Source organism: Mixophyes fleayi, chromosome 6, assembly GCF_038048845.1.
Source record: "Mixophyes fleayi isolate aMixFle1 chromosome 6, aMixFle1.hap1, whole genome shotgun sequence".
NCBI lineage: Eukaryota > Metazoa > Chordata > Amphibia > Anura > Limnodynastidae > Mixophyes > Mixophyes fleayi.
In genome coordinates, this window is record NC_134407.1 from 127,285,840 (window position 1) to 127,308,612 (window position 22,773).

The following is a 22,773-nucleotide window of genomic DNA, read 5'->3' on the forward strand; positions in this document are numbered from 1 at the left end:
ACAAGTCCCAGCCAGCCAGGTTGCCCTAAATAGTGTGGGCATGCTGCTACTTGTATAACTACAAGCACCAACATACCCATGGCAGCCAGGTCATGTTGGCACTTGGAGAATCACAAGTGCCAACATGCCCTGACACCCATGGCTGGCTGGGACCTGTAGTTCCACAAAAGAAAATGTTAAATAAACCACCAAGCCCTCATTACAACCACTTACATTTATTAAAAATAATAAACCCACAATAAATACAGTAAACACCCTCATTTACACCACATATTTTTATTAAAAATAATAAATCTCCAATAAACTCACCAATGAAGTTTTCTTCTGTTGTCAGCAGCTTTCAATCCAAAAATGACTGTCACCAAAGTCCAAAATAAATTTGTATCCAAAGTCCAGCTTGACCATGTCCAAAATAAATTTGTAATTCCCAAAGTCCATGCTTGACCATATCCAAAATAAATTTGTAATTCCAAAAGTCCTGCTTGTAATGTCTTCTGTTCTTCTGGCCAGGGGGACCCAATATTTGTAACATCCCCGATTCTTCTTGCTTGATTGAAGGAAAATAAAAAATGTGCAGGACTGCTGCAGTCAGCTTCTACACGGTAGAAGCACCAATACGCAATGAGCTTAGCTCATTGCGCTAGGTCTAATTATAGTATTAGGGGATTTACCCTCTAGTGTGTGAAACCCCTAATACTATAATTAGAACTACCGCAATGCACTAAGTTCATTGCGTATCGGAGCTTCTACACGGTTCAAGTTCCGATGCGCAATGAGCCTAGCCCTTGCGTGAGGTGGATTTATAGTATTAGTGGATTTTTCCACGACCGTGAGACAATCCCCTAATACTATAAATAGACCTCGCGCAAGAGCTAAGCTCATTGCGTATCGGAGCTTCTACAGTGTAGAAGCTGTTTGCAGCGGTCCGGCACTTTTTTTATTTTCCTTCAATCAAGCAAGAAGAATCGGGGATGTTACAAACATGGGGCCCCCCTGGCCAGAAGAACACAAGACAACAATCAACAATGTGGGCCCCCTGGCCAGAAGAACAGAAGACATTACAAACATGGACTTTTGGGAATTACAAATTTATTTTGGACATGGTCAAGCCGGACTTTGGATACAAATTTATTTTGGACTTTGGTGAGTTATTTTTGGATTGAAAGCTGCTGACAACAGAAGAAAACTTCATTGGTGAGTATATTGGGGATTTATTATTTTTAATAAATGTTAGTGGTTGTAATGAGGGAGTTGTGATTTTGTTAACATTTTGTTTTGTGGAACTACAGGTCCCAGCCAGCCGTGGGTGTCAGGGCATGTTGATACTTGTGGTTCTCCAAGTGCCAACATGCCCTGGCTGCCATGGGTATGCTGGTGCTTGTAGTTCTACAAGTAGCAGCATGCCCACACTGGCTGGCTGGGACTTGTAGTTCCACAAAACAAATTGGTGTCCATTTGCTTTTTTAACACTTATATCACCGTTATTACCCTACACCCACCCCCCAGGAGTGTAGGAAGAGCCCTATTGCTATCAGCACTGGGCTGGGTGTCCCTAGGGGGGAGCCTGCTCGTTTTTTTCGTCGGACCCTACTCCCTAGGGAATCCAGCCCAGCACTGAACAGCCTGGGGTTGGTCAGTATGGCAGGGGGACCCCTGCTGCGTGTCCCCCCTGCTATAGTGCCACCAACCCCGGCTGGTTTGCCTAGTGCTGGTTCTGTGAAAATAGGGGGGACCCCACGCAAAATTTGTCCCCAATTTTCACGAAACCAGCAGTAGTCTGGCAGCACTGGGGTTAAGACTGAATAAAGGGGGGACCCCATGCTTTTTTTTTTTTTTTAATATTTGATCTATTTTTTACTGTTTTGACAGCTGCCGGAGCTCCGGCTCTATAGACAGACAGTGTAACAGTGATGGGTTTATACAACACGCTGCTAGAATGCAGCGTGTTGTATCTGGCGTGTTTGCAAGCAAATTCTCCTGAGTTTGCTTAATCGCAGCTTTATACATTTGAGACTTGTATAGCTGGAGTGGCAAACAGTCGGGAGTTTGATTTCAATCGATTTTCCAAATAGCGATTTTGACAGAAGCACAACTCTGGCGATTTTACATAAAATCTCAGGTTCATACATCTGCGAGTTTCAACTCTCCCGAGAAAATAGCTGGATTTGCAAAATCGCACCTTGATACATTCACCCCTATGCGTGTAAGTAGAGTGAGAGAGACAACATACCAGCTCAGAATTCTCCAGCTAATTCATGCATGGATCATATTTCAGATGTATACAATTGCTGACATATCTATCTGCAGGTGGATCAGGTCTGGTTCCTAGCTGCATGATTAGACCTGAATCTAAGCTGTGCTCACTAGCCGTACGCAGGCACATCATTTTCTCAAGGTGCAACAAATCAAACTTAAACCAAACACTTCATCTTATTTTACGGTTGAGTATATTATTATTGTTTCTTGCATTCATAATCTCCACATTTTTGTTAAATGTACTAGTATATATACTATTATTATTACTTTTACACTCACTATATCATTGTGTAACATTCCGTAAAAGCTGCCATATAACAAGACATGCAGTGGGAAAATAAGGCTCTATTCTGTTAGCAGATCTTAGCAAAGGGAAACAATTGGTTATTGTAATATACAGTCCAGAGGCACAGACAGCTTTAAAAGTGGCGTTATGCACTCAGCCAGTCTTGGCAACACCAGACTTTAAACAAAAATTTGTGGTACAAGCAGATGCTTCAAATGTCCCAGAATAAACATGGGGAAGAACACCCAGTGCTTTATCTAAGTAGGAAAGCTAACAAAGAGGAAATAAGCTATGCCATTGTCAAAAAAGAAGCATTGACAATTAAATTTATATTGAACACACAGGTATTATGACTTAGGGAGACAATGTAAACTGATTACTGACCACAACCCTTTAAAATGGATGTGTGAGAATAAAGATAATAATGGTTGGGTTAACAGATGCTTTCTCAGTCGAACATCGGCCAGGAAGCAAACTGGCAAATGCCGATTCTATTTCCATGTCTTCTGTTAAGGGGTACAATTATTCCATTTCCTAGGTCTAAACAGGAGTGAGGATATGTGATAGAAACACTGGCAAAGTCATTGATGGACTGTATGTAAGTCCCAGGTTTATAAGATATATGTTTTGAACTCTAGGGAGAATTGTTGTTATTGCAAAGACAGCTTGCCAAAAACTTTGGGCTCAAGAAAGAGCCAGATCAAGAGTTCTCTGGAGTGAATGGAGAGAGAGGGAGGGCCTCCATTCATTAGGCCCATTTTGGGTTTTCTGACATGCCAGTTAGACAGCAGGCTAACTAGTAGTTGCACCTGCAAGGTGTAGTTTAAAGGCTGTCAGTTTGTTTAGTCTGTCTCATTGCCTAGGGAATGAGACTTGAATCCTACATAGGGGCCTATTTATTTATCCTTTTTACCATCTAAGATCAACCACAAATCTAACTATTGTTGACATTTTTGAACATTGCATCGCAGCAGATAGATATCATAGATATCTGCTGATTTGCATTTAGTTTCGAAATACAGAGATGTCTATGGGGACTGCTCTGTACATACATCAGCTCAGGCTGGCATACATTACAGTATGTGTAAATTATCAGCTCTGCTGCTATGGGGAAAGCATAGCGGCAGAGGGAAAGGGTTTGTGTTAAACAAGCGGTCATAAATAAATAGGAGACATTTGTATGTAAGTGAACTAAACTTAACAACTGCTATTATTTGTGAGCTGAAAATTATGTCCGTCCATATTTTGAGAGGGATTCAGAAGTCTATTAGTTAAAGCGTTATAGACCAGGATTTATTTTGTTTCCTTATTTGTCCTCTTTAATAAAACTAGCTGAGGCTTTAACATTGGACTGCTGTGACTTTTTTTGGCTGCTGTGTGCAAAAGTGCCCGTCCACCCCAGGAGACGACGTCTGTACCCAGATCTCGTGACAATCCATAAACACATTGGGAAAGTAAGGCAAAAAATGAGTAAGTGTCATCCTGGACAAAACCATGTTACAATGCAAGGGGTGCAAATTAGTTTATTATTTTGCACATAAGATAAATACTGGCTGTTTTTTCATGTGGTACACAAATACTTAAAAACTTTATTTGTACACTGAAAGTTAAGTTGATCTAGAACATGCCTTACCCCAACTATAAATCTGCCATCATGTTTAAAATTTACCTCACCCTCCAATGCAGCATAGTTTGCCAAGGTGCAATGTTACTCATTTTATTTTGCTTTTCTTTCATTAATGACCTTTAATGTTCTGTTCATCTTAAACATTGTCAGTGTTAGCAATCTCAGGAGTAAAGGTTCATGTCTGTGATGTTATGTGTTATTTGGGAGAAAAATAGAACCTTAAGTAATTTTTAGTATGTATTCCTGTTGACTTCTAATGTTATGTGTAATGGTCACATATTGTATGTTTAAGTAGCGTATGTGCATACCACTTTCATATGCGAGGGATCCAGCAGAGCTGGAGAGGCTACAGCTGAATCCCATTGTACCATACCAGTAACACCATCCTGAGATGGTGTTGCTTTGCTCTGAAAAACAAAGCTTTGCACAGCTTAATAAATGAACTAGTGCTGCTGTTCCCATAGAGGTCTATGGGGGCAGCGGTAAGCTCTGTTAAATGGGTTAAGTCTGTTTCTTTAATAGTTTGTTAAACAGAAAAAAGCAGCAAAAGTTTTGCTGATGTCATCGCATCTTAAATAGACCCCTGTGTCTGTTATCATTCCTTTTCTGGGTCACTATTTTATAATTATGCTGGTGAAACTAAAATATTCACTTCAAACAATCTCCTTTCTCACTCTAACACAAGTCTTATAGGACAGGCCAGTATCAATAACCATGTTATCGATATAACCAGTGGTGGAAGTGCATAGGCAAACCGAGGGTGGGGGTTCCTAGTATCTGGAAACCCCCCTCCAAGCCTGGGGCACTGTATAATTGAGGTGGCTGGACCCTGCCCCCACTTCACATGGCTCTGCTTGAAAAAGGAGAGCTGCGTGCACCTAACAGTAAGGCACACAGCATTGCCCATGTATATTATGGGAATAGGAGGAGTTGGAGAGCAGCCAAGCACTGTCTAAAATTATAGCCACGCCCCCATGCATGCTTGTCACGCCCACTGGTGGCGAGGTGTGGAAACCCCCCTCTACAAATCCTGCGTTTGCCCCTGAAGTGGGGGTGTGTACAGTGGTATGTCATACTGCTATTTCTCCTACTGCCTTCATTGTAAAACTATCGCACTCCATTCACTTACATTTTCCATAACTCCACTTCTACATTTTATGTACCACCACTTCTAAATTTCCACTTTAACCACTGATGCATATCTTAATTAAAATGGTGAATACAGTTGGTCAATCTGTATTAAAATATGGCCACTTACTTCCTATGATGATAAATACGCAACAAATTGTGGCAAAACGCATAAGGTGCTTTTATTTCAAGTTCTGAATGGACATATAGATTTATATAAGTGCTACTTGATGGGGATCAAGTTCTGGTACATATAAAACCCGTGTCTATTTAAAATCTGAACTGTGGTGAAAAGACTGGTATAACGATTGTAATTATTCTGTTTCTACTATTGAACTATTAACATGCAGTTACCCTGGAGAGAGTCATTTTATCTTACACTGAAGATTGTTACAATCTCTATGAGAAGTAACACACTGTTAGATTATTACTATCTAAAAGGCTGTTGATGAAAGTTGTTTTGTTTCTTTTATCTGTGCTGCAAAATATTTAATCTATAACCTGGCTGGTGAAAGTTTTCCTAGGATTATTTGGAATACATGATGTGGGATGGAATCTTGCCAAGTCGGAGGGACTGTTAAGTTCTGGATTCACCATCTGTTTATTGGTGGCTATATGTCCTATTTATGTACAATTTGATGCTCATGAACTATATTTTATCTAATGTTGCAGCTATAACACTGCGAGAATTTGCTCTCTTATGTGAATATCTTGTTTTCACTGTTATATGTTCAGCTACTGTTCTTTGGTTTTGTTTTTATTGCAGATGTTATCAAATAAAATGTTAATGGCTTTTATTCGATTGATAGAGGTTTTATGGAGCTAACACCATTAGTACTCCTGTTTTTTATTAGTTTTTTGTTTTAGTCTGATATGTGGGTTTGCAGTAATCCCTGGTTAGGAAAAGCAGAGTGGAAACTTTATAAATTTAATTGTGTAATTTGGCAGTGCTATTTAAATAAATGTTGCTGTGTGCTTAATTTTTTTACATTTATTTTATTGCAAATCTTTGAAACAGTGATTGAAGAACTGTCATATTACATGACATATGTTACTGGAAATAGTTTGTTTTTTCTCATATACAGGTGCTGGACACATGAAGGAAAGGGTGCCAACAATACAGCGTATTTCATGGCTATGTTGGCACAATTAGAGGCCTTGAATTACACTATTGAGCAAATAAAACATTTCAAGGTGCTAGTTGCTGACAATTAATATTTGGTGGTGGTTGCATTTTAAAGCAAAATGATAATATGGTGCTTGTTAATATTTCAATTGTTAATAAATGTTCTAGTTTTCTTCAAATTTTGATTTTATTGTTTCATATATAGTAATTCATTTTTATAATGAGCTGGCATAATACTGTAGTGCGTTGTGAGATAAGTGTAGGAAACTGATACACATATAATACTGTACAGTAGAACACTGAGGTTGGGATAGAAACAGTGACATACTAAGGCAATCCAATAGGCATTCTCAGCCTATTTCCACTGGTTGTCTTGACATCACTTAACTTTCTGTACACTCAGGTGCATAGCATCACTGATCAGCACTTTATGGGCTGGGCTGATAGAATTATTGGGATTGGTTCCAGCTGTCTTTAAGGTTGTCAGCAACACACTCTCATAGAGGCTGTATCTGTTTAGTCTCCTCTTGTATTTTTGACCCTGCTTGTTTATTGACCATTCTTGTGTGCCTCCTGTTCTTACCACAGTTTGTGACCCCTACAATTCGGTTTGTCACATGCAACTATTTTGGATTGTATTTAGCTATTCTGACCTTTTGTATTAAGCTGTCATCTGGTATTCACTCTGTGTTGATTTAGCATTGATTCAGGGTACTAGTGTATCCTTTGTGTGCATCAGTTTATTTTAATTTTATCAAATGTACTTTTGTCAAGGCACTGTGTAATATTACATTAATACTGAGATTTAATTAAACAACAGTACATCCATTTCATATAGCAAAATGGTAAATAGTATTCGGCTAGTACCAAAATAGATTTTCAGAGATATATGTATTCTCAATTTTATTTCATTTGACAAATATTATGCAAACACTCCAATATGACTGTGTGTGACCATGCTCTTCCCCTTTAATAATTGCTACCAATTTAAGTAAAGATATTGAAGTAAAGAATACTTAATTACTATGAACCTATACTATTGCACAAAGACCTGAGAGCAACAGAGTACTGATGAGCTTATATATAGCACTATAGGAAATAAAGTGAATAGGTGAAGACTGGACCTTCAGTTCTATAGGTTTATTAAATAGTTTTTGGCATACATTACATCCGTTTCACTTTATGGAGACTATCCCTGCCCTGGTGTTTACAAACCAACTACAGGCCATGACCCAGTTAGTACAGGCTTTTTCTATAAGAGTTGCTGCTTTTGGGTTCCCAGAACCTAAAGTGCACCTCACATATAGGTTTTTATTAAGATGCAAATTATACTTTAAACTCAGACTAAGATCCTCTGTATCAGAGCAGCTGAGTATTAGGATCATCATTTTGTTACTCCAGTGTGATTCCCAATCTTGGACATTTAGGCTATTTCAGTCTGTAGACGTCTTTTTTGAACAGTCAATCAGGATTATTATGTTATTATTATACGACTATCCCGACTAAATTGGCTCTGCAGAGAAGAAGCTCTGTTCCTTACGACAAAGGGGCAGTCCTGTTGAGGATCATTCTGCTGACTCCATGTGATAGTGAATGTGTCTAGAATGACCTAACACTTAAAATTCAATTTTGGCTTGGTCTATCAGAGCAGGTAAGCGATTTTCTGTAACAATATCCAGCTCCTTGGAGTTTGGAGACCTTAAAGCAGTTAACTATCAAAATTGATAGAGGCATAAAAGATAGGAGGCTTGAATGCGATTCCTAATCCACTACATCATCATACAATTCCTTCCCCTATTGACTGCCAAGTATTCTCTATGTAAGTGCTGCATTACACATGTAATAAACTTCTGTGAGATACTTCACCATGTAGTGTTTCGTACTTCTACCCACCACGGTTCACGCATGCGCGATTGCCAGCGCTAATAGGACCCGACCAACATATGACGTCATCCACGCGGTGCCTGCAGATTCCGTAACGGACGAGCAGCGAACGGCGATAAACAACAAGGACACCACTGACCAAGTGAGCTGCACGCTTCCCCATTGCCGCAACCAGCTGGCCTCAGACCCACATCAACACACGGCGGGACCAGTCAGCAGATCACCGCTGCTAAACTTCTCTACACACACGCACTTGTTATAGCGCTGCAAGGTAATTGCACAGCTACTCCGCACTGCCTCACATTGTATACAGTCACACCAGTGCCATTGAATCAGATCCTCAGCGCTCTCTTGCACAGGACAAGAAGCTGCACAGACCTTTGTTTGTTTGTTCTCCATCAGAGACTACATTATATCTCATTTATACTGCCGTATTACTCTGTATCATACTGTTTACCTTCCCCGTTATCTATCATCATCATTCTAGTGCTATATTTCAGCACCACACCCCCACATTGATATCAGTATTTGAGCGCGTACGGACTTTTTAACTCTCCAGGGAAGCCTATGCAGATTGGAGCTTTTAAGTTGTTGGCTGAGGATAAATGCAGGCATAGATCTCTATGCCTGTGCCTTTACTGTGGGAAAAAGGGTCACCAAGCACATTTACGCCTGAGGAAGACGCAAAATGACAGGGTCTATGTGGGTACAACGAAGCACTTTTAGATCTATAGGTATTTCTTTGCACACAAAATACACTATTATTGTCTGTAAAGTTAACTTTTGGGGAATTGTCTGTGGATAATCTTGTGTTTATTGATAATGGCTCAGCTGGAAGTTTCATGGACATAATATTAGCCCAGGCATTGAAATGCCTACTTTACCAGTTGAGGGAGGTATTGAGGAGAATATATTGGTTTTTGTATATGGGGAACCATTCCTTTGTTCTTATACATACATGTTTGGTTTTCCATGATTGAGTAACACCTAATCCTGAGACAGACTGGAAAGTGAGGGATCATTTGCCTCCACATCCAGACTTTGACTGCACCATTGATCTTTTGCCAGGTGCTAAGTTTCCTAAAAGCAAAATTTGTGCACTTTCTAACCCTGAATCTCAGGCTATGGAGTTATATAACAAAGTGAATTTGCAAAGGAAGTTCATTAGACTATCCACATCCCCAGTAGAATCCGGTTTCTTATGTGGGTCACAGATATATGGAGAATTGCTCATTTGTATGGGCTACAGGATGCTTAATAAAATCACTATTTAAAACAAAGGCTCTCTTGCATTCATTTCTGCATTCTTTGATCAAATTCGGGAAGCCAAAATATTTAGTAAAAATAGACCTCAGAGGACCTGTATGTGGGTATTATAAATACTTAGTGAGGCCTTTCAGCTTATGTATCGCTCCAGCTGTGTGGTCTTTAGAGAATATTTACGTAAATTCATGGTGGTGTATGTAGACACCATTCTCATATTTTCATCCTCTGTAAAGGAACATTATTCTCAGAACAAAATAGTACTAAAAAACTTAAGGGAGAATCAACTGAATATACTAAACCTTAAAAATGCAAATTTGAAATAGATGAGGTGGCATTTCTGGTTTATATAATTTCCCCCAATGGATTCTGTATGGATCCAGTCAAATCACAAGCCATTATTGGCTGGGCATTACTAAGCTAAAGCCATACAGAGATTCATAGGTTTCTGCAATCGTTATAGAGTTTTAGCAGCTTATTTTCCACCATTGTGGCACATCAGTACATGAATAAAAAGGTCAATCCAGCTATTTGGTCACCTCAGGCTGACGATTTATAAGCTGCTAAAGGACAGTTTTATCTCTCCACCTATCCTGCAACACTAGTCTAAGGCCTGGACCTTCAATTTTGTCAAAAAATGAAAGACCAATTAATTTCCAATTTCAAAACTAGACACTAAAATTAAATTGTCACCACAGTAATACTTTTTAAAGGTTCTCAGGTTTTAAAGTAGAAATTGCAAAAATTGAGAATCTGGGGCGATGTTGTTGTAAAAACAATATGAAGTTTATTGCATATAATGGTGGTCTGAGCACAAGGAGGAATATAAGTCTTTGTGGCAATGCAGGAATATAACACATTCTTCACTGTGAATGCCTAGCAGAGTTAGCAAATGCACAGACAGATATCAGGAACCAGCAGAATATAAGCTGCAAAGTGAAGCATCAGGAACCAGGAGACAAATAAATAGAAAGCCAGAAACTGCTTGATAATAGGTCTGAAGCGCACAGGACACAGATAGAGGAACCAGGATGCTAGCATGTAACGCTATTACTGGCAATGAGTGCAGGACAGGTGATGGCTTATGAAGTGCAGCCTTCCAATCAGCACTCTGAGGGAGACACACCTGAACTGCATAGCTGATCTGAGTAACCATCAGAATGCAAAGAAGATGAAAACCTGAGGAGGGGTCAAGGGATCTCTGGCAGGGTTTACTTGAAAACTGATGATGGGATAATGCTTTTAGTATCTCCGCATGGGCATCTCAAGGAAGGTTTTGAACCCTTCTTGAATCCAATATCTTCTCCACTGTATACTCTATCAACCATTATCGGAGGTGGAGCTTTAAAAGTACGGGTTCTGTATGCCGATTTCAGCAAAAAACAATGGAATCTGGGTAAAGCCAATTGTATTGGTACTTAATTCTCTTGATGATATTATATGAACCTGGGTCCAGATTTAGCAGTGCAGACTAATATGGATGTTTTTGTTGAAAGCCCAACAAGGTCACAAATGTTATGTTTGTCCAAAAATTGTTTGGCTTGGACAGCAGCTTGGGAAAAGGCCTTATAAACTCTGCCCAAGACCAATTTAAGAGTTCTGGCCCTATCACAGACCTGAGAAGAGGTCTGTAATATATTTATTTGAAAAATCAATGTGCTTTAATTCAACAGCAGTTTCATTGATTGCACATTAATTACTACACCATGGATGTTTAGAAGAAAGGAGCTGCTATTTGGCATTGGACTTTATTTATTTTTTATGGCTTATATGTAGGGAATTGTTTATGAATTTAGTGTATATAATTTCCAGCACAGAAAGGAAACTAAGAGATTGTTAGTATCGAACATATGTAAAAAGTACTCTGTAAATGACCCTCTTTACGTGAACTGCAAAATCTGTGCACCCCCAAAGCTTATTTATCTGTTTAATGTATTTTAAAGGTGCATGCTCAATGTAAAAGCACTATGCATCTAGTTGCATGGGTTTGTGGATGTTCTGGAAAATATGGAAGTATGGGGAAACCACTAAAGACTTTACATTAAATTCCAATTTATTAACACATAGGACAGAGGATTATTTCAAGAGACAAACAACTGAAAAGTGTAATTGCATAAAGGGGTTGGCTCTAGTCTCACTTCGGCTAAAATGAACCAAGGGGACACTGGAACGAACCCTATTACATATGTCTTATTGATACATGGTGCCTTTTATTACATTGATTGAAGTGCGCCTAGAAATCCAAATTCCTACTGAAGTGCAAAATGAAGGATGTAAATTATGTCCAATTAGAAGCATAGGTGCAAAACCCAATTTCTAGGATGTCAGAGGTTGGTGGTGAATTCATGAACTGTTCAGAAAAAGGCTGGGCATCCTCCTGTAAATGCTCCACTCCTTCACAAACATAATTCCCCCCTGCAAAAGGAAATCTTGCATTTGCTTTTCACTGTCGCAGACAACACTGACATATCTCTGATATCCATGGGCTGCTTCATAAACCTGGGCGCACTTGGGCAAAAACAGGCACATGACATCACAAAAGGCATTTGCACTGGTGCTTTGCATTTTTGCAGCTTTTAAATTAGTTTTATTGGCTGTATCCACACATTAAACCATCTTCCAGGGGCCCCTGAAAGAGGGCACTGTATCATCATTGTAGGGATTATATTACCTCAAGGTGATTAATCGTCAAAAAACAGCAAGAAAACAATAGACTTTGTATTTGCAAATTGTCAATTTAATTTCAAAATATGAAATAAACACAGTAGTATGTACACAGTCGGGTTTTATCTGAATAAAGACCAATTTTAATAAAATCAAAATGTCATACTTAAAGTAATTCTTGCATCTATTTAAAACAGTCCCTTCTGCAAATGCCCCATTCTGTCATTTTACAGTGGACGAAGGGCTGGATTTCTATAGGGTGTCATTGTTGCGGAAATACTTCTAAGAACAGGCATTTTACCTACAGACTGCAATAACATGTTAACGTTACATTAGTAACAAGAACTGTATTAACAAGGCAGTGAACAGGCTGTGCCATATTTCTCTGATTCAAAGTGATAGAGAATTGAGGGGTTTTTGTTGTTAGAAGCATGGAATTATTCACAAAAACAATACAACAATTTACAGAGCTGAAACATATGACAGTAAATTAAGTACATTATATTCAAGTACAATAAATATTAATGACTTGATTAAAATTTTGGCTGTACATCTGGAATGTGTACAAGAGAGGGACACAGGTATTAAGAAGTGTTGTAACAGTTCATGGTCCTTATACAGAACATAAGATTTCCAAGATCTCACCTGTTGATGGAGCCAATATGTTCTCCTTTACTGACCGATTAACCTACATTAAATCCAACTGAGATACCTTGAACCCCTACACTGTTATCAGGGTTCAGAGGGATGAGGCCAAACTCTATCAATAGCAAATCCTGCTACTTACCAGAACCACTAGGTAACAGCCTGTGTTACTGAGGAGATACAAAACAGTTTGCGATTCTGATCGCCAATACACTACATAATTATAAGGCAGCTAAAGGGGTCATACCTGTATTTGGTGTCATTAAAGGAAAATTAATCCTGCAGAACAGGCTGCATTGTACAAGAAAGCTACCTCTAACATCACAGACATATTTGTAAAAGCTTTCATACATTTACAGAACTTTAGATGTTTGACATTGATTTCTATTTCTGTGTAGCCATGTCTGGGAGTCCTTCAATAGATAAAAAGATAGGAAATCTGCTGTGCATAGGAAAAATATCTCGTCATTATCACAAGTCAAATATTTTTTTTTTTTCGCTTGATCTGTTCATTATAGATTTATGAATTATATCAGTAACTCTTTGATAGGGCAACTTGTGTTTTAGGTTACATGGTGATTTAAGGCCTTCCAGTACAAAGTTACTGTAAAACAAGATAAAAAAAGCTGATAATGGACTAGGAGTAATTATTTATGCAAAACCAATCTAAAGTCCTATATCGCGTTACTGTTAACATAAAAATGTGACTTGCTGTATTATAATCATCATGCCTTAATTATATATCTCTACGGAGATGTCTGCTTATTTCTTTATAGAATCCATTGCACCTGCTTGGACACTACACCAGGATCAGACTCCTGCTGTCCACATGCAGGAAGTAGAACATTGTGTGACCAGGAGGTGTGACTACCAACAGCGGATTATGCAGCTAAGACTATGTATAGCATTAACCAAGAATCATTCATGCCTTTTCTGAACAAAGCTATCACATCTCTGCACACAACACCAGTAAAATGCAGACCATCATCCTACAGGAAAAAGATGAATGAAATGATAACAAAACAGATAGAAGAACAAGTGCTCAGTCATAAATCCACCATTGTTTTCGGGGGGATCTGTATAAGACTTTGGTGAGAGCCTTTGGAGCTGCTATGTTTATTAGACCAACTATGCTTACTCATGTGTAGAGATTTTTATTACATGAACTATACCATTTATGGATTTAATGCTTTTATATAGGCTGTGAATGTAAACACTGTAAACACATCCATGTCACATACATAATACTGATACTGGCAGAAATGCAAATGTCCTGATATTTACAACATTTCAGACATTATCCTATAACTACAGGAATTAATACGTCTATCAAAAGATTTAAATACAAACATCTCAATGTTAAATTGTTTTTTGTAAACTATGGACATCAGAATAATTTATAGTAGATTGGTCCCAGATTAGAGAAAAATACTTCATACATTGTGCAAAACATGACTGCAAAGTGAAGGACTCTGGGTAAGATATTTTTTACCTGGAAATGTTCTACCATATGTATAAGTGTAACGATCTGGAATAAAATTATTTACTTGTTTTGATTCCTCCATACATTTGTTTTCTTTTGAAGCATCTTTAATTATAAAAGTATATTTCCACATAAAAACATCATTAAAATAGGAATTTCAAATAAAAGAAAAATTATATTTTCAACATAGGCTCATTGAAGATAGAATTGTATCCATGGGGGCGTGAGGAGTTGAACATATCTAAAAGTCATAATAAATACTTATGTTAAAGGAGAATAGTTTTGTGCCATCAATGGTTTGAAAGTGCAGGTATGTAAGCGATAATGGTAAGAGTGGTGTTAGTTGTAGGATGACCAGAAATTATTTCTCCATGGTTGATCCGGGTGCGTTTTAGGCCTTGTCTCTCGTAGTTTGGTGCCCAGCATCCATACATTATGTGGTTAGGACAGGCCACTGCATTCTAGCAGCCACATTGTGACACAGAGTGTTGCTTGCCTGTTTTTTTTCCAATAGACCGGAGACAAGAACAGGATAAAGGCATGACTTGTGCTTTCGCTCTCGAGAGACTGTAACAACAGGCACCAGTGCCTCTACCTTGAACAGGTCCCTTCATGTCCACCTGTGCCGACTGGCAGAAGAGCTTCAACCGCTTTCAGAAGCAGCCTCTCTAATTACAAGTCTCCATCTACTGGGGGCACACAGAGTCTGTAGATGCTGGGGAAATCATAATGTATATGGTAAGTGCATATATAACAACACATGTTTCAGTTACATGTCACATGCTTGGCCATTATAAAAAGACATCTGCAAACAGTGAGACATATGTGTACATATCACGTGACTAATCTACATTTGCTGTGCGGCTAAGTACAGTCTGTTCCTGTATGAACTGAAACAGACTTAAAACAGGAAGTCTGGTGTGCATAGGAACAGAAATATTCCACCCATATCACAGCTTTATATCAAATCTATTCAGTCCTGATATATTCTTGAACTTTTACATATATATTTGTGAATAATTACTAACAGTGCTGTCCAAGGCGATCCACAACTCATTCAGGGTGGTAGGTACAAAATAAATGGCGGGGACACAATGAAATTGAGTTCCAGAGACCACCTTTTTTTTTTATTCATATATCTGCAAATAGTGAAGTGGCCACACCTTGTACTCTATTATTATGACTTGAACTTACCGTGGCGGCGGCTGCAAAATTTGATCCCTGACTTTTAAATTTTTAGCTGAGATTTCAACACGAGGACCCTAAACAACAAAAACAAAAAAAATGGTTTGCAAGGGAAGACAGTTATTGTAAATGCCACATCTGTTCTTTGATAATTGGATAAATGATTACTTCCTTTATAATCAAAACAGATCAATATCTGGCAGTCAATACTCACTTGTTTTCTCATAATGTCCATCGCCTGCATGATGCACTTGGGGAGCAGTCCGTGACTGCGGGCCAGGATTGCAGCCTGTTCTAGAGACACACTTAATGTGCTCCTGCGCAAAGTGGAACAGGACATTAGGTCACAACCTCAACAGCTAATTTTTCTAGTTAAAAGTAATAACTCACAGGAGGTGACAGGTGTTGACCCTTACACTTCCAGAAAATCCCTTCTATTTAAATAGAACTACAATCTCCTAACAGTTATGATAAAGGAACAACCAATAGTGGAAATCCTCTCTATATTAATCATTATTATAAAATCCACTAATGGGAGATACAGTTGAGTATGTATTGCTCTACAAATATTAATGAAGTGTAATTATCAGAGTCAGTTTGTCTTTTTGCCAATAGGTGGCGTAATTACCCTAACAACTACAGGTATGGTGCCACTTACCTTTGCATCCCAGTGCCACACATGACAATCTGGCAAGCCCCCAGACGATAACAGAGCTCAGAAGATATGGGCAGAAGACCGGCTCCTAGCATATTGTTTTTACAGTATTCTGACGGAGGCTGTTTTGGGGTGATGAAAGATTTCATCAGCCTGCAAAGCTCATCCAAGGCATTTATGGGGCGAATCAACTGTGGAAAGACAAATTAGTATAAATCCGTTATCATTTGTATAGCAGAAAGCAGAGTCACTTGTGGGCTCTCAATGAAGGACATTTATAGAAACTCTAAAAAAGCTATACCCTGAAACCACGACCCTTATGATACAACACAGTGATGAAGGCTCTGCTGTAGCATAAAATAAAAATGCACACACGCCACTTTGGATATGTCTTTGTCACATGTACCAATAATTTCAAGTAAATAATTCTTAGTTATTTTAATAAATTACCCCCAGTGTCTCTCACACATAAAACATTAGAGCATTCAGAAATTAGTTGTATAAATGACCCCAGTGTGAACTGCCAACTCCCTGGGATGGCATATAGCTCCTGGGACAAAAATAAGGAGGAAACACACCTGCTGTACTCCACCATTAGTTTCTGTTTTTTGATAGCTTTCTTTTACGTATACCTATAGTCTTATAAATACCACACTGTGTGAGGCCTCTGCAATCTCAATTCCACATATCATTACTGGGTCCTCTGGCTCTTTTCACCTCTCCCAATTATCAGGCTCATATCTCTCTAATCTTCTAAAGCCTGTTGTCACCTAGTAGCCACTTGCACCATCACACGTACATCATTCCAAAGCAAAGCTGTACCTTATATTAAGGCAAATATCTCCACTTCTACTTACTTCCCGGTGGCTCCAATTCTAAAATCTGCAATTAGCAAGCACTTGAACTGTTTTTAAGAGCACTATGCTGCCACTGCCATCTAGTGGTCTCAAGTTACGCCTATACTACTGATCTATTTAGCGCTTATTTTTATAAACCAGCCGTTTGATTTCTCTACTGTACTACATTCTACGCACAAAGCAAAAGACTTCCCTTCTGATGGATAAGCAACTAAATCACAGCGACGCTTGACATCTGTGTTGATTCCCAGAACTTTAATTACCAACTTTTCTTCCACTGTCTTAAACCAAAACAAAATATTTTTGCAGCTTGTGTTGTCTCACTCTGTATTGCGGCAGACTATCAGTAACTTAAATCTGAGTCTCTTACTTCCAGTAGAATCTAAAACAGATTACACAATAAAAGAGAAGCAGAGGACTGCCAAAAAAACTATTCCCGTCGTACCAACCTCAGAATCCGGAAATGTATCAGAAACTATTTCTGCTTCAGAACTGCAACGCTTCCTTAAAAGACCTCTTCAAGAATATCCTTCCAGAACACTCTGGAACAGATTATCTCATGGACAGGGCCCATCGGGCTCACAGAGCCAGGCCTACCACTACTCAAACTTCACGTAATATCATTGTCCGTCTACATTACTACCGTACCAAAGAACTGATACTTTTGGCTACCAGGCATAACTTTCCAGAATATGGACATACAACTATTGCAAGACTTGGCTTTTTCCACTATTCAAAAATGGAGGGAGGTTACAAGAATTCTACAACAACACATCATCAGATATCGCTGGGGCTTCCCCTTACAACTGCAAGTCCTGGCAGCTAACTCTTCTCACTCTGTGAAAATCCTGGAACAGGGACAAGATCTTCTCAATAGACTTGACATCATATAGGAACCTCATCTTTCCGAGACCAGTAACTCAAAACCCCAATGTCAAATCCTCCAACACCTTAATAGTCAAGAGTAAACAGACACAGAGACCGAGATGTGGCACCACCATGAGACAGTTGCTATTCTCTCCAGTTGCTGCTTTACACCATTGCAAACTCATGAGGCTTTCCTTTAGATGGCAGATGCCATAGTTCTTTGTTTTAGTTCCTTAAATGTTCTTACTGGTTTATTTTTACGTTGTTACTATTCGGACTGCTCTCACACTGAATATTTAATTTTTTTTTCTATTCATACGATGTGAAGGCCTTTCAATCTGTTATATTTCTCTACTTTGCACCTTACACTCCTCTAGTCTCTATCTTCATCATCATCACCATTTATTTATATAGCGCCACTAATTCCGCAGCGCTGTACAGAGAACTCATTCACATCTGTCCCTGCCCCACTGGAGCTCAGTCTAAATTCCCTAATATAGACACACACTCACACACAGGGAGACAGACAGACAGGTAGAGACTAGGGTCAATTTTGATAGTAGCCAATTAACCTACTAGTATGTTTTTGGTTAGACTACATTTCGACTTCTTTAACCCAATATCCAGTTCAAAGCGCCTTATTGGTGAGTTTAACTACGGTACAAATCTTTGTTTTGATATGTTATTGTGACTACATACACTTGTTACTGTCTCCTATACCCCTCCTCCTTTCTTAACTTAAACCTTTAACATGTCTACTAACAGAGGTAGGTTCTCCACTCTTTCCCCTCCCTTACCTATTCTATTCCTATACCCTGTACTATTGTGGTACATCGTTCTACAACTTTTGCATATTATAGCTCCGAACCCCTTAAGGGTTCCTTTGTTTAAATAAGCCTTCCTCTCCCTTCTATCCCTCCCTTCTCCCCATGTGGCTTACTCTCTTTCCACCTCTTTTTTCCCCCTCTTGTGTTCTCAGATTCTTTGTCTCTGCAGCAAACTCATCGTTATCTTTCCAAAGGATGACCCAACCTCATTATTTTATTATGGCTCTGAAAACCCTTTTTATTAATGTCAACTGTCCCAATTCCCCTCATAAGCATATTATGGTCCTGGGAGTCTGCAGGTGGGAAAAAGCAGATGTTTTTCTGCAGGAAACACACCTTACGGTACCCATACTCGACTACAAGGTAAGCAGTTTTCTCTAGAACCAAAATGGCGGTGCCTGATTATATTATGGAGAATTTGTCACCAGATATTGCGCCAAGAGTCGTATGGGAAGCTCATAAAGCTACTATACGTGGCCAATTCATTAGAGTAGCCTCAGCGGCTAAGAAATTAGCTGACGCAGAAGTGGCCTCCCTTAAATGGCAAGTCTCGTCATTATTATATCAACATAAACAAAACCCCAATAATAACCTGCTCTCTTACAATGAGACTCTCAAAGGTCAATTAAATATGCTTCTTCTCGTAGAGCAGCCTCTATCATGCAGAAGCCTCTGCAATGCTTCTAATAAGGCCGACAAAGCGGATTCCATGTTAGCTAGAAGATTACGGCAGCAAAGGGCCCTTGGTCAGATTGAAAAACTCCAAAAAATAACACTGTAGGTCCATCACTTATGACCCCATTGAAATTGTAAATGAATTTTGCGAGTTTTATTCCTCCCAATATAACCTACCAGGGTGAACACCACGGGCAGACCTAACCTCTCACAATTTAGAGACATATCTAGCTGGTACTTTCCTTCTTAAACTTACCATGTCCCAACTCTCCTCCTTAAATTCAGACACCACACAAGAAGAAGCTCATCCCCCCCCTGCTCCTGATGGCTTCCACAGCTCAATAATATAACAAATTTGTGGAGGTCCTTGTTTCTCATTTAACAGACTTCTTTAATAAAGTATTAGAGGGGGGCTCCTTTGATTCAGCTACCACTTTAGCAAATATAACGGATCCTGAAGCCTGAGAAAGACCATACCCAATGCTCTAATTATAGTCTGATTTCTCTCCTCAATGTTGGTTCAAAATTTTATGCCAATATATTAACTAACAGACTGAATTCCCTCTTGCCATCATTAATTTATCCTGGCCAAGTGGATTTTATTCCAGGGAGGCAGGCCCCAGAAAACACCAGGAGGGCTGTGAACCTGATCCCCTTCATTCATGATGGTAAAATGACGTTAAGACTACAAAAAAAACATTCGATCCAATATCCTGGCCATTCATGTATGGGGTTCTGGGATTGATGGGTAAATTTCTGAGATGCATTCAGCCTTATATCACTTCCTTTCTGGTAACGTATCAGCTAACAGTCTAATCTCAGCTCTGTTCGGGAACCCCAACGGCAGGCGAAAAGGTTAGTTCCTCTCTGTGCTTATTTCCGTTCTTGTCATAGAACCGATGGCAGCCAGGATACGGCCTAACAGAGAGATATCTGGTATTCATGTGGGCACCACGGAACATAAATTGGCTCTATATGCTGACAATGTTTTATTGACTATAGCAAATCCAATTAATGATATCCCTCAAGCGAACAAAGCTTCCCTAGAGCAGAAATTCCCGTTTAATTGCTGATTGCAAAAAAATAACCTGGGAGTGTTCATAACTAAACGCTATCATCAGCTTTTTCAAGTAAACTTTCCCTGCACACTCTCTCAGAGAAAGTCAGACCTTGCTTCATGGTCCCACCACTTTAACTCTTAAATAAGCTGCAAGGGGCATTCAGGTGTGACTAATTGAGCAATCAGTTGAAAGTAAATAGCTATTGCTGCTTTTCATGTTAATGTCTGGCTATGGTGAGCACTCATTGGCCCACATAGTTTAAATATAAAGAGGTTTCCCTAATATTACTTACCTGTGATCTTCTTCTATCATGGATTACGTTGGATTAAGATCAGAAAAAAATTACAGGTAAGTATTTATTAGGGAAACATCTTTATTTTTTTAATTATGGGAAAGAGCCAATAAAAAATTAATTTATACAATAGGCACTAGAATTAATTAGAAATCCAACAGAGGCACTATATATTCTCTAGTGAGCTGTAGGCCATATTATTTATTTATAAACCAGGGGCCATTTTATTAATTTATTTAACAAGGGGACCACTATATTTTAAAATTTTTACCCTGATACCCACCTGCCAGGGGTACCAGTATTACTTAGCATTGGGCTGGGCCTGTCTAGTTGTGGAGGCCCTATTGTTCGTTTGGGCCCCTTCTCCTAGCAGACTGCGCCTGATGCTGAGCAAGACGGACTGTTACAGGAGGGGAGGGTTTTTCTTTAATCATTTATTTAACAAACTGACAGACAAGATCGCTCAAATCGCATGCGGTGTAAGCTATCTCGCCTATTGGACCCAGGTCTAAAAAATTGCCATTTTTCTGCCCATTTAAAAAAATCAGTTTAAAAACATTGCATTTTATGTGGCCTTTAGTAAATCTCACCTTTCAAACTACACATAAAATCACCAAAAAAGTATTTTTTGTAATAAATGGTCTTAGTTTGCCGTTAATTTATTAGCAAATGCATTAATTTAATTTCCACCTTAGCTACTCATTAGAACCACAGACATAAGAGCATTGCAACAGAGCTATAAATTCACAGCAAGATAAGAGCCGAGTATCACTACTATAGACTAGCATTGCAAACTAGCGATAAACATACAACGGAAGAAAGATCAAAAAGACAAAATCTGCCAAAAAAAATAGGAAACTTCTAAGGAAATCGGTACACCAGTGAAAAGCACTTCAAGCACAAATTCAAGGACAACCATTGCTCACCATTGCCAGAGACCAGAAAGCCACAATAGCCATTTACATTCAATTGTCTCCCCAGTTAACCACACTTAACGTGCCTTGGAAACTCCCCAATAGCCATATATAAGGCTTGGAACGGCAACTAAAACTTCAATACCTGATACAAAACACGTGGGCAGATGGTCTACAACCACTTCCATCAACGTATGATATGCTGTTTCTTTACACTACAAAAAATGAAAAAGTTTCATACATGTTCATAGTAATAAGTGTCTGGGTAATTCTCACAGTTACCTGGTCTATTTTAATGGCTGTGGTGTTGGAATCTGTAGACTTTTCAAGGTAAAATGCCCTGAAATAAAAAAATAAAATAAAAAAATACACATGGTTACACATGGCAGCCTCCTGGACAGGACTCATCAAACGATGGATTTGGTTAGCAATCACTGAGGGTTATTTACTACCAGAAACTGCATTGGTAAATGAGTTATTCTTTTAACTTTTGCACCAGATGTACAAGGTATCTCACTGCTGTGTGTGAATTTTGTGATCTAGAAATATTGTGCTTTGGTGATGAGTAAGAGGACGTTCATTATAGAAAATTATTTAGTGGTGCTCATACATGTGTCCAGGAAAACATTTTCCACCACATATCAAAATGTGTTACAAGAGAAAGAGATAACAGAAAGGCAAAATGTGAACAACTTTTTTACTCTTTAGTCCTAGATCAAAACGTAGATGTGGTAAAGAAGGTAATGCATAGAAAGGGCGGTAGTAGAGAAGGCAGCGTGCAAGAGAGAACTGCCGTAGGGAAGGGATGTGCAGGAGCGGGCGGCCGCAGGGAGGGGATGTGCAGGAGCGGGCGGCCCCAGGGAGGGGATGTGCAGGAGCGGGCGGCCCCAGGGAGGGGATGTGCAGGAGCGGGCGGCCGCAGGGAGGGGATTTGCAGGAGCGGGCGGCCGCAGGGAGGGGATGTGCAGGAGCGGGCGGCCCCAGGGAGGGGATTTGCAGGAGCGGGCGGCCCCAGGGAGGGGATGTGCAGGAGCGGGCGGCCCCAGGGAGGGGATGTGCAGGAGCGGGCGGCCGCAGG

The 22,773-nt window shown here is 39.4% G+C and overlaps 1 protein-coding gene across 1 annotated transcript in view; it reads right to left on the reverse strand.

Annotated features, from left to right (window-relative positions):
* Positions 1–12,284: 12,284 nt before the first annotated feature.
* The window catches only part of PREX1 (phosphatidylinositol-3,4,5-trisphosphate dependent Rac exchange factor 1), a 192,644-nt gene continuing 182,155 nt past the window's right edge, over positions 12,285–22,773 (reverse strand). Inside the window, exons 36-40 of the mRNA XM_075176396.1 lie at positions 21,978–22,035; positions 16,206–16,393; positions 15,762–15,864; positions 15,557–15,624; positions 12,285–15,077 (exon numbers count right to left, since the gene is read on the reverse strand). Coding sequence (XP_075032497.1) covers positions 15,035–15,077; positions 15,557–15,624; positions 15,762–15,864; positions 16,206–16,393; positions 21,978–22,035 — 460 coding nt within the window. The 3' untranslated portion in view covers positions 12,285–15,034. The remainder of the gene's footprint in view (positions 15,078–15,556; positions 15,625–15,761; positions 15,865–16,205; positions 16,394–21,977; positions 22,036–22,773) is intronic.